This window comes from Haliotis asinina, chromosome 2 (assembly GCF_037392515.1).
Source record: "Haliotis asinina isolate JCU_RB_2024 chromosome 2, JCU_Hal_asi_v2, whole genome shotgun sequence".
Lineage (NCBI taxonomy): Eukaryota > Metazoa > Mollusca > Gastropoda > Lepetellida > Haliotidae > Haliotis > Haliotis asinina.
Window position 1 is genome coordinate 68,234,151 of NC_090281.1, and position 13,337 is coordinate 68,247,487.

The 13,337-nt window shown below is 41.9% G+C and overlaps 1 protein-coding gene across 1 annotated transcript; it reads right to left on the reverse strand.

The window, feature by feature from the left end:
- Window positions 1-1,861: 1,861 nt before the first annotated feature.
- LOC137272819 (uncharacterized) lies at window positions 1,862-9,140 on the reverse strand. Its single transcript, XM_067805225.1, has 5 exons — window positions 8,803-9,140; window positions 7,405-7,584; window positions 4,566-4,829; window positions 3,436-3,686; window positions 1,862-2,762 (listed from the first exon to the last, which is right to left on the reverse strand). The coding sequence occupies exons 1-5, from the start codon at window positions 9,126-9,128 to the stop codon at window positions 2,125-2,127; spliced, it is 1,659 nt and encodes a 552-aa protein (XP_067661326.1). The 5' UTR covers window positions 9,129-9,140; the 3' UTR covers window positions 1,862-2,124.
- Between the last annotated feature and the right edge of the window lie 4,197 nt (window positions 9,141-13,337).

Here is a 13,337-nt window from a genome sequence, read left to right on the forward strand (position 1 = left end):
CAAGGACATGTCCCACTGTCCAGGGAACGTAGATCCCACTAACGTTTATCGCGTGGGAATGTTGACTACATAGTTCTAATCAAATCAATTACTGCTTAAGGGTTGAGGGCAAGTAAACTGTCAATGGATAATGCGTGAATATGTGAGAAAACGTCCAAAGAGATGCAGTTGGACTGTCACACTTGTAATAGCTATCAATATGCGACTTCGTGGGAATATATGGTGTTAAGGATTAACAAGGAAAACAAAGATCTTAATATCTTGAGAGTCTGCCTCGATGGAAAAACCTGCTGTTTTAGTAGTATTGTTTTGTTTCGAGATGACCCATAGTAAACTTCGGCTGTCGTTAGATGGATTGATCCGAGAAATGAGATTACATGGAGGTATCAGTCAAGAGCAATCATATTATGTATCAGGAAAGTACGGAAATGGAGAACATTTCAAAAGAAAAGAAAAAAGAGATTCCCCGAAGGTTACGCGCTACACGCTATCATTAAGCAGCAGATATGGGGTAGCTTTGTGGTTAAAGTGATTGATCGCCACATTGAAGACCTGGGTTCGATTCTCCACTCGTGTGAAACCTATTTCTGTTGTTCCCTGTCTTGCCATTTCTAAAATATTGCGGAGGAAAAACCAAACTCACACCATTCCCAATCTTAACAAACAATGACAACAATGTCACGAAGTAGCCAGTTAGCCTGCGGCAAGATTTTCAGAGGTCAGTCAGCCAATATCTCAACTCCGTCAAAACAACGTCCAACGTAAACTGGTAGCCCCGATTATGAATAATTATGTTTCTTCGCGCCAGCCCTCTGATATACTCTGCTGCCGTTTACCATTTGCCCCATCCATAGCTGCCTTCTCGCCTCCTAACACACACGCGCAGTGTGTAGGGACGCCCTGAGATGACCCATCCGTCTTTATCCCTTCAAATTATGCCCAGCGTCTAGCATACCATTGGGAAGTGGTGCGCACAGAGGGATCTGCATAGCTGGAAGCGAGATGGTTTGCAATTATAGAACCTCCACGTCTGAGTAAAATTTGGCTCGACTGTCTGTCAGAACAGGTTCCATTGGACGTAGAGTGCATAACAGTGGGCGAATTGTATGAATGGATCTGCGAAATCAGCACACCATGACATTTGTGTTAGGTGAAAGGGTATTACCAGTCAGTCTTGCCCTGTCAAGAGCACCTGTAGATCACACTTTTCGTAAGTGAAGTTAAAGGGGGTTCAATACCGCGTTTAGGATATTACTGCATTTCTTGCGATGCGCATTTACATGGATTCACAGTAGAACGTTTTGATTAACCAAGCTGGATACATATGTTGTATACTAACAGCAAGTCGAGAGGTCGAGTCCACGACACCAGGGTCGGGAAAAAGGTGGTCCTGTGGGATAACTGTAGGTATCAATACACAAGGAACCAGATACTCCGAATCCATAACTCGGAGCAGATAGCCGCATGCTGGATATGATGGGGGTACTCATGAAACGAATTTGGAAGTAATTCAATGAGTGTCAATATCCACACAGTTTTATCCTCACGTTTTAAAGGTAACACATAGAACTTGGGCGTAATGTATACTCATGCCAATAAAGGTTGTCACCCCAGTCCTGTTAATAAAATAGAAGCAGATACAGATATCCCTCAGATATAATGAAATGAAACCACTTTGATAGAGGGAGTTATATAATATACCCGTCAAACAATTAAAGAACTTGTATTCGTTAAAACAGACTGGTATTTTATGTGTGTTCTAAATACACGGTGTTTGCGTTAACATGTTTAAACACAGGTACCGGTGCACAAGTACCAACAAGCAAGACAACTTATACAATGAAAACGTTAACGCATGGTGGTATATTTCTATCTATAATTCGGTTCAGCAACGAGCTCACACGATCTCTTTACCGAGAGTCATTCGTAACTACTCGTGTCATTCTGGCAAGCCAGATGACGTCTTCTTGCAGATCACGAAAAGGGGCGATTAGTTACGAATGATCTAGAGTGAGTGAATATTGCTTTGGGTCCCACCTTAATGAAAAGGACAGTTAAAAACTTCCATTCCTTTCTGTTTGCAACAGTCAGCCACACAACCTTGACGTCATCATGTTGTTGGTATCATGGCGCCCAATACACACTTGACATCCAGTGAACTACCAGCACCATCATGAGGAAGCCGGAATACGACCGGCAACCACTACTTCCGATCGGATCTGAGAGGCGCACTCCTCGTTTGTAAAATACACTTTCATCGAGAAACACAAAAGTCTGAAATTTCCCGTTCACAATCGTTTCGAATTTGACATAGTTTGTGACTCCATTAAGCGAAAATACATGTTTACTTGTATCTTCAATCACGAGTGGTCCACGCAGCTTGCCGTAACAAAGATACAGGTTCTGTGTTGACTTGTTTAAGTTAACTTCCAACTCGCCGAACACTCTGTGCCCGTAGCTTCCTATATACGGCTCCATTCTGACTTCTGTGTCCGGAAGGGTAGTCGGTGTTCTGTTGTTATCTGTCTCAGAATTTGATCCGTTAGAATTTTTCTGCCTCCATGGTGACGGGAAAGAACACGCGGATGTTGAATTGAGCCATTGTGGAAGTCCCAACAGCAGGTCGACCACGTAGTACACTATAGGTTGAAGATCGGCCATCGTGTTGCAGGAGATGAAGACACCAAGTTTGAACTGTGGCAGAACAGCTACTAGGGAGTCATGGGCGCCGACTGAGCCATCGTGCCACAGAAACTGAAACCCTGGAACGGAAATACATAAGTTATTCAACGTATCAATCAATCAATCTGGGTGTCATAGCAGCGCTATTAGGGCCAAGGTGACCGTAGCTCCCATATTATAACATAAACTTACGACTGTCATAGCGCTAAGGTTGTCTTGTACAGGTGCACCCAGATCTCCTCCTGGTGATTCACGAATATTTTAATGAGCGTAGCGTTGGCAGACTGGCTTCTGATAACAATTAAAACGAATCTTTATTTCAGTTCCGTGCTGGGTTGGTATCCTAGTGGCTAAAGCGGTCGCTCGCCACGCCGAAGACCCCGGTTTGATTACCCACACATATAGGTACAATGTGTGAAGCCTATTGCTGGTGCCCTTAGCCGTGATATTGCTGGAATATTGCTAAAAGAGCCGTAAAACTAAACCCACTAACCCACTATTATATTTTCCTACGTATCAGTTCACCAGCCCAGCCTCAACTCTGTTAACTTCGACAAAGAGTTACTCTGCTTCTTGCATATGTTTATTAGCTTCCATTCATAATTGGTGGGGATGCAACGAATGATTTTTTTCAAAACTACAGACTTTTTTCTGTTTCATCCACACAGCCTACCATTCCTTTAACACAGTGTGATGTTTCTATCGGACTAGTTTCACACAACGGTAAAGTGTGAATATCATCAAAATAAACACCTCGGTAGTTTCCTATGTCCCAAGCCAGTCCATAGCCTCGTTGTAGATGTGTTGCTGGGAATGTTGGAACGCTGATCCGCTTGTCATCACCAGGGACATACATATGCACTTCAAACATTGACTTCATCATTGGCACGGACATCAGTTGCCTCCCGTCGTCTGTCTTTCCGCCAGCCGTGAGGAATTTCAACCATCTGACCATGTCATCGACCGTAGCTACAATACCACCTGCCGGCTCTAGTGGGTGGATGCTGTGGCGAGAGATGAGGGATATGATAACGAACATGATAAGACATTTTCAGTCGTACTGGTTTGTGAGAAATCCCACATAAAGGCATGTTCTTATGTTTTGTAAACAACAGGACCAGATAACTCATAGATTTATATCTACACGAAAAGGCAATCACAATATTCTAAACTTTCCAGACCAAAGTCAATCTTTGTTTCTATTCTCGAATGGAAAAATATCGGCATGACAAAAAGCTTATTCCCTTCCAGAACACAAACATTCCCCTACTGGAGCACACTTTAGCGTGTAGAAGTAATCACATCCAAATTAAGTATTTTATTCTGATATGGAATCCGGCAGGTGTTATGTGTGGATCTGGAGTAAGCTTCAGGAGGGACAGGTGTTCAAATGAGGACACCTTTCCTTCCCATAGTTCATGTCTCCGAAAATCTAGAAAACGTTTCAGATCAAAGAAAAAAGCATATTGCCAGTCCTGCATTGAAACGTGTCAGTAGAATGTTGAATATTGCGTGTAATCTTGAATGATATGTGTAGCATCAGCTTATATAACTACACTCAGTTATAATTGTAAAATAGATCTGTGTTAGAATCGGTCTCCAGCAGCTTATGTTTGTCGTAAGAGGCGACTAACGGGATCGGATGCTCAGGCTCGCTGACTTGGTTGACACATGTCATTGTATGCTCTTGCTGTTGATCACTTGATTGCCTGACCCAAACTCGACTATGTACAGATCGCCGCCATAATGCTGAGTGCCGCGTTAAACAACACACACATTCAATATATTAGTGTCCCAATTACATGGGTCGTAACCACTGCCCCAGATTATGTACTGCGGCCGTGACATTCCCGGAATAACGGAGTAAACCAACATTCACTGACCTGTACGTATTACGGGGTATCTGCAAGATGCTTCCCTTCTGCTTGTAATAACCAGGTGTAAACCGCCCTTGTGATTGTAGGAGAGGCGATCTCAGGACCCCCGAGCTGGTCATGTTTAACGGATCAAGGATATTTGTCATCAGAAGGTCTTCCCATGTCCTCCCCGTGATGACCTCGGCAACGTGACCAGCTACAGCCACAAGGAAGTTGTTGTACACCCAGCGATCCCTGAAGCCCTCCTTCTCTTCCAGGTAACGAATGTCCCTACAAACAGAAGACAATCACTGAAACTCTCCCCTTCCAGATAACGAATATCCCTTCAATTAAAAGGCAATCACCGGCACCACTACAAAAAATATGTATTTACGGGTATTTTTAATACATTTGCACATTATAATTCTTATTCGCACGAAACTGTTCGGTGCTTCTTTCACATGTTTGTCCGTTTTGTCGACGCGCAGACGTGTCGAACGTTTTATTCTTCAGATACAGTCGTCAAAAAAATAACCTGCTTCTCACGGTGATATTTCAAACACAGAATACCTGCCAGGGATCATGCATTCCCCGAGCAGAGAGAAAACGCATTGTAGATGTTGCCGCTATTTGGGCATGACGATATGTTAGTTGAGAACAACAACACAGGTGGGTAGCGAGAAAACCCGTTAAGTTATTTATAGACCGGATACAGGCTGACTGGTGCTTAGGTGACATGATGCCACTCCCTCGAGACTTTACTCAAGAGACATATGGTTCTGGGGGTGATCTGATCACCTACCTGACCGTTAGACTTGGCCAGTGCATCTAAAACACCTACAGAACCCGTCTTAACCAAGTGACGAATATTTCTCTCTACCAAACAATCAAGCCTGTCAGTCATTATCACCTCTTATGCGATATTTCAATTTCTCATATTCGACTTGAATTAAAGATGTTTCATTAGGTACACCCATAAATGTGAAAACATGTATACAATTCTTATGTTGGCGTCACTTGCCAACTGAGAGTAGGAACGGAAGGCTTCTGCAACCAAGACTTACAGCTATATACCCATAGTCCCTAAAATAAACATTTCGCAGGAAGTACACTTCCTAAAAATATAATAGAGTGCAGCTCAGGTACTTTCTGTATTTCCGTTCACCTGCTTCAGGCTTGCATGGGTAGTGTCCGGTTTTTGTCCGAAATACTTAAGTTTGTATAATTATGATTTCGGGACGCTCAAAGAGTTGGCAACGAAGTACAGCGTTTGAAAGATTTCATGTAAAGGTTGGTGATTGTCAAACGAGTTCATGTTCTCAGAAATGTTTATTCCAGTATCAAAATGTATTTTTCATTGAACCATATTTAACTTAAATGTAATCTAAAGATGCGGTGCTGTGGATTTGATGCAGTTCGGAGGCACCAAAGACTTTTGAGTGAATTTCATTTCCTATGTGAATGTTGAGTTTATGATCATTTGCGCTGCAAGTATTTTAAAGCATTACCAAATTACATGAATCTGCAATACCTTTTCATCTGACTGTCAGTTGCCACTTAGAAAGTGGTCACATGAAACATATGTCATATTTGGGATTTCACTTTCTCAGTAAAGTACAAATTCTAGTACTTTTTTCGGTTGAGTCCCATCTGGGATTCGAACCCGCACCCTCCTGGAAGTCGCGGTGGCTGAGCGGGTTAGGCAACTGACTTTGTGTGCTGGAGATTAGGTGCCTGACTCTGAGGGTGTTGGTTCGAATCCCGGATGGGACTCAACCAGAAAAGAACTTATGTCTAGAATTTGTACTTTACTGAGAAAGTGAAATCCCATATATGACATATGTTGCATTTGACCATTTACACTTTCTTATTTTCAGTGTGGGCCTAAGACCTTGAAATGAAATGAACTTGATTGATTGCTTGATTGCTTGTATGGGTTGTGTTGGGTATATGTTTTCAATCAAGTAATATTGCCTGACTGTGATATTGGGGTACATTTCCAAAAGTGGCCATTATTGAGCCGCCGTATGTGTTCGTTTTGTCTTTAGAGGAGCAAATTAACCGTATCAACATGACGGTTTAGAAACATTGATTGCTGCATTTCAATGAAACCCCGCTAGTTTCTGTCCCCCGAGCTAAGAAAGCAACATTACCATCGTTCCAGGTTTTATAAGATTGCGTCTACCCATGAGACCTGCATGTTTTACCGCGTTTTACGCTCACCCTTCTTTATATGGAAGCTGAAAAAACCCTTTGCAAACTGTTGTTGAGTGACAGAATCCATCTCTGTTCACATCACCATTGTGGTTAACACATTTGTGTTTTGAAACGTGACTTGAGGCTGTCAAGAGATGATAGTCAATGGCGATACATCCATTCAAAAGTACACGTGCTTCGGCATTTGCGAGAATAGGATATGGAATCAAGGTGGGCAACATACTTTTGGACAAACGGATCAGCATGCTTTGTTAACTTGACAAATATATGTTGTTACTCTTTTCTCCCAATTAAAGACGCCAGATTGTAGTAAACGTTTATAGAAGATGCCCAGATACGCTTGATACATTCAAAATCAAACGTCTAATTTGAAAACACTAAAACATCGGGCAAACATTACATTATGTGAAAATAATACGAATGTTATAAAATTTGAAGAGTAAATCGGTCATACAGGGTCAATGAGACCCCGCTAGTCTCAGTCCCCTGACCTAAGAAAGGCCGCCGTTTCAGACGATCTCATTTGGACAGCTTGTAGTTTTTCCTCGAAACAGTATCCCGGATTAGCTCAATACCGTATTTACAATTACTGTCAAGTATAATCTTATTTTCTGTAGTCGAAGTCGTGATATCCGGAGAAGCTACGTACCTTGCCAGATCGGCGCGAGTGTAAGACGGATCGTAACTGTAGTAGACAGCAACACTGGGACCACTCAGACCTGTTCTGTGAGCCATCAAGTCCTTTATAGTCGTCAGTTTAGTCCTCTCTGTGTCAATAAACCGGAAGTCACCTCCCAAAATATCAGCGACTTTAGAGTCCCACGTCAACCTGGAGAATATACACAAGTAATACATGAAAGACAGCACACATAATTTCTTCATTTTGCAACCGATGTACAGTGACTGTGGGTTGGTCATCCTACTTTTCTACTACACGTCATCCTAAGTGCATGTCTAAATGATATTGGAACAGCGTAGGAAATAATTACCTGCTCGCTAGCCATATGTCAGTGAGTTAGTAAATGGACTACATATTAGCTTACAGCTGACCCTACTGCCTCGCTAGCCATATGTCAGTGAGTTAGTAAATGGACTACACATTAGCTTATCCCTGATCCTACTGCCTCGGTCCAGTCTGTACATGTAAATGTTTACGGATTATCAAATTAGTAAAGGCATACTCTGTCCCAGTCTGGTGTGATTTTGTTTAGGTTTTTGAAACCTCGCTGGTGTACCTGTGTTTGCGTCAGTAACGATGCGTGTTCAAGTTGGAGAACCACCAAAACGTGTAGTGCTAAGCAGGCAAGCAGCTTCAACACTGTTGACCCTAGTGACCTAAAAGCACATAAAAGGTATTATCCTTAGCAAACAACATGTAACATAAAGAAGAGCTAATTCAACCATAAAGAAGAAAGACGAATTAATCTAATCATAGGAGTGCTTTAAAACATGCTGAGAACTTGCAGCACTTTCTGATAACTGACCCCTCTCGACCAGGGAACTTTGGACACTGCTTCATCAGTATAACTGCATACATCCATTGTGTTCTCCACAGTGTGACAGTCACTGGTTACTAGTCATACTTGTCCTAAGAGCTTTTCTGGGGATCGGGTGGTCGCAATAACGTGTGACCTGGCTGGGTGTGTGTGCATCATACCTCGCCGACACTTGATGTTTCTACCAGTCACCACATTGCCGTAATATTTCTGGAGTTATTACCGGTGACGTTAAAAGACAGTCATGTTACTTTGATATGGACACCATCGTTGCTACAATCCATGCATACGATTTTTGCATACGTATCTATCGAAAGTGTCTGAAACAATCAGACTATGTGTTGGACATGTATATTTCCATGGAAATAGTGGAGAATATACAATATTCTGTATTCCGGGTGCTATAGTTTCGACATTTCGCACTATATGTATGATATGAACATATGTTTAAGGACCTGATATTTAATAGATTAGACGTGAACTTAAAGAAACAGAGAGAGGGAGACAGACAAACAGACACACACACACAAACACACACTTGTTCTACTTACGTTCCCTGCGTCCCCTCAAGGGCGACAGCCAGGACTACTGTTGTGAATGCTTTTGTCGTAGAACCAATAGCAAAAAGAGTTCCATCAGTTGTCACGCTCCTCTTCTCGTCAACATCCTCGAGTCCGATTCCTCTCGTAAGCACTGCATCCTCCTTCACGATACCAATACCTAGTCCAGGCACGCCTTTACATGCCATGTACTCCGATACAAAAGCTTCAATAGATCTCGTCTGCTCATCAGTGATAGCAGACGACACCTCCGGAAGAAACAAACTACAAAGGAGTATGAAAACAATTTGTCTGAAAATGTAGCACCCTGAACCCATGCTGTCAGTGATGTAAGCTTCGCCACAAAATAACGCTGGCTATATTTGTTATATCGACAGAAGATTCATCTCCCCCTCTTACCCTACTTAAGCTATGGGCGGATGTGGAACCATGGGCGGGTTGCACGCGTTTCGCTGGGCATATTTTACAACCTGTTCCCTATCATTGCAATTAATATTTATGGAAACCGCGCTTGACACATGTCAGGTAATCACACAGACGGATACAATCATTCTGTCGGATAATGGTAATAAATTATGCCACGTTAGCAACTGACACAAATGTTCGCCTTTAGGCTGTGCTGAGATATGTGCAAAAGAATATCAGCATGTAAGTCACATATATGTTAATATCTGTACAATCCCCTGCATTAAAGGTGTTGAGATACCTATGGGCTAAAGCTCCCAGAGAGAAATGTTTTGTGACTAGTGTTCAGGGTCTGACACATCAATGTATACCTATGGGCTAAAGCTCCCAGAAAGAAATGTTTTGCGACCAGTGTTCAGGGTCTGACACATCAATGTATTTCTTATCCCCGTTGTATTCACTCTGAGAGTGAGTGGGTTTAGTTTCACGCCGCACCCAATAATATTCCAGCTATATGGCGACGGTCTGTAAATATTCGAGTCTGGACCAGACAATCCAGTGATCAACAACATGAGCATGGATCTACGAAATAGGGATACGATGATATGTGTCAATAGTGCCTGACCACCCGATCCCGTTGGTCGCCTCTTACAACATGCATGGTGAACTGAAGAACAGTTATAAGCCGAATCTTCATGGGTGGATTCACTATGGTGCCAGGTTACTAAGCTACGAAGTTTCTATCCTTCTAAATTCTTGATCAGGGCTACGGTGTCTGCAGCATACATGTCGATTTCATGTAGACCGGCAGAGATTAGAACAGTGACAGTGTGATATCTGAACCAACAAGAAGGCGATCCTTGCACAGTCAAATTGCAGCTCATCAAATCACTATAGACTAGGCAGGTGTATTAGCAAGGATGTGCCTTCGCATCTTCTTCACCACCACTAAAGTAATTACGCTTCACATTTGCTATTCCCTGCAGTTATTTATTGTTGCAGTGGAGACTCGGAATGCTCATCGCGATGAAATCCTACGTAAAATGCCTACCGAAACCAGTCAGTGCATCTGCAAAACATAAAGAGGCCTTCCTGTAGGGTTAAATCATTCGTCTGCTTAAATAACAGCAGAGTAGTCATGGCACGCGGATTTGGAGAGGACACAGGAGAACATGTTTGGTTGTAGCCATGTGGCTCTGATTCTAATGTATATGCATTCTGGGTGCGAATTCAGATCAAACCTCTTCTCCATAACCTGTATCTGAGTTCTCCGTCATAATTGATAGCCGGATGGATAATGTTTGATAATTTCTCTTTTTCAAAATAGTGGCCTACATATCCAGAAGTTCATGGTGTGTATATTTGTCAATGCCGAGTCAAAATCTTTGCTCAGCATTTGTTCCTCTGAATTTCTTATTTCTTGTTTATTGTAACGAGTGCACACATGGCACAAATCACAAACTATCGATGGCAGGTTATACATCAGCCCGTCCGCAACCATTCTATCTACGGCACATGGACCTAATTGTATAATTAGCTGGCGTACATTTGCTATCTTTATCTGCCGTTTGTTGTCCTCTGCTCGCCACAGACGATCTTTGCCTTGACATATTTGTTTTTAATGTGGTATGGAATGATTGTAAAGTGAGATTTCTGTGTTCAACAAGGTCCCTTTTGTTTTAGAAAAAAAACCAATTTCTAATTCGCCAGTGTATGCGTTTTCAAAAGAAACATGTAAAAATAGAAACATTCCGTAGGCTAAATCCCTTATGATAAGTAACAGTAAGTTTTCAGTCATGTTAGAGCAGTTCAAGTTCCCTTGTTTCTTTTTCACTGTCAATCTGTGTATTCTTTGAAAAATGCCTGCTTGAATGCTCCTGTCGTTAAAGGCACAAGACGAGATTGAATTGGTTCGTATAAGTGGGTTGCATGGTTTCATAAAAAAGACATTCAGTTTATTCAGTTATTACACAGATTTAAGTCATATTTGTAATCACACTGTGTTTATTCTATTTCTCACTGCACACAACACACTCTTCCACACACCCTCGTCACTGTACATGACGCCATCAAGCTGTGTAATCAGAGATATGTAGATCCTCAGAACCTTCTAACAGAAATGGGCCCTTATTCTCGAAATGTTCGTAGCCCTAAGAATACCTAACTTTGATCGTAGCCAGTGTGTTGAGAATGGGCTTAATAAGTTCGTAACGCTACGATCGTTTCGAGAATAGCTAGCCTGGTTACTGGCAGCACTTGCTTTGCGAGCCCTTTATTAACTGTTCAAACAGGAGCGTAGACGAACCGCGTGGTATGCCTTTAACAATGCTGGTTTGATTAATGTTGTTTGCGGATGGCGTTTTTAACCGGTCATAATTGGCCAAAATCTGTGGGAGAAACAAACATCAGACAGGAACTCCCCAAGCAGAACACTGATTACGGGACCTGAAAAAATGATATGAAAGCGTCCCGTAGATTAGGAAAGAAAATACAGGCAGAGTCAAGAGCTTGATTTCAACCCAGATTTGCTAGATCGTTCAACTGGGGTCCATTGTTATCATATGCTTTCTTAGAGACTAGAACTTTTTATCATTAACCGACCATGAACTTCAAACCTAATTAGAGCTTAGGAGTATTGCATGCCTCACATCACCTCATATGTTTATAAACCGATACAAGAAACTGTTGTGCTCACTCACGAAGACCCACTGTCTAACCAAATAGTAGGTGACTAACTGAAACTGCAGCACCGGCCCTAATACCACTGGGTTGTTGTTGGTAGTGGGGTAGCCTAATGGTTAATGCTTCCCTTCGTCTCGCTGAAGACCCGGATTCGATTTCCCACATGGGTACAATGTGTGAAGCCAAAATCTCGTGTCCCCTCCGTGATATTCCTGGAATATTGCTAAAAGTGGCCCAGAAAACCATAGTCACTCGCACATTACTGGGATATAGCACAAAGCCACACTGCTATCATTAGACATGAAATCATTTAACAGAGTAGGTATTGGACAGGACGGTATTGCCACGTCGAGAGAACGGAATAAAAACTTTATTGATTGTGTGTCATAGTACCTTAATAGCCTTGATCGCTGCTCGTGCTTTCAAAACATTGGTTTGTCGGATCCCGTTCTAGTGAAACCTTGATTGCGTTATAGTTGATGTTTTACTGAAACCAATCTCTCTTACTCCTCCTTGTAATGAAATCCATTTTGACCGATGCAACAACTAGTTCGTGCTAGCTAGATGTCCCATCGTTTTTTCATTCCTGTAAAAAGAGACATAGTCTCTACTTAAATCATCATTAACTTGTAACGAGGAAAGTTCTGTCTTACTGTGCATATCTGTTTAACTACGGAAGTTGTAGAATGGCTGGATAGATGATTTCTCCATGTGTTAGTCACTGGAAGATATGTTTAACTCCAGCCGTGTATATCTGAGTTGATTAGCTTCAACATTTGTTGAAACAAGAGCAACTCGCTGGAACTAACGAGAATCTGATTATTACGTTCTCTGCTTGTCTCCTGCACGAGCCCGACTCGCCAGGCTGGTTGTCTAGTCTTGACTCGCCATCCGTCTATCTGGCGGTATCCATTGCCGTCATCAGTCGTCATTTCAATAATAAATAAGTGTTTGCTATTTCTACACCAAAAATCTGAGAACAAGTTTATGGGGTATCTATTGCGCACTTGAAAAGGCACTACAAGTGAAACAGAAAGCGACTTGCAATTGCTAGTGCACTGCGAAATTATTTTGACATTGTTTAAAACTGGAACAAATATATAATGTAATAGGTAATGGTCGAGATTGATTGTATGCTCTTATCCCAAAGGCCCCTGTGTTGCTGATTAAATTTGTTCAGATCAACTAACATTACGATGTCCGATTACATTTCCTTTTTTGTCGTTTACATATTCAATAGAATAGTGCATCTCTGACACTTGATCTTGAGATATTTTAGTCTCACGCCTCAGAGAAAGTTAAAAGTGATGTCGATCGAAAATGAACACCCAAGATGTTCATCGCCATGACACTTATATCAACTGATGACAGGTGTCAGTGCTTGTAAACATATTCCACGTAATTTATGTGTTTCAAATGTCACATAACATTTTTATTAA

Bases quoted from the DNA above. Each gene is read 5' to 3' on its own strand.
- LOC137272819 (XM_067805225.1), bottom strand. From the start codon at position 9,128: ATGGGTTCAGGGTGCTACATTTTCAGACAAATTGTTTTCATACTCCTT. The intron at 4,830-7,404 runs GTACGTAGCTTC...TTCTGTTTGTAG, and splicing joins ACTCGCGCCGATCTGGCAAG to GGACATTCGTTACCTGGAAG. The intron at 3,687-4,565 runs GTCAGTGAATGT...CTCTCGCCACAG, and splicing joins ATACCCCGTAATACGTACAG to CATCCACCCACTAGAGCCGG.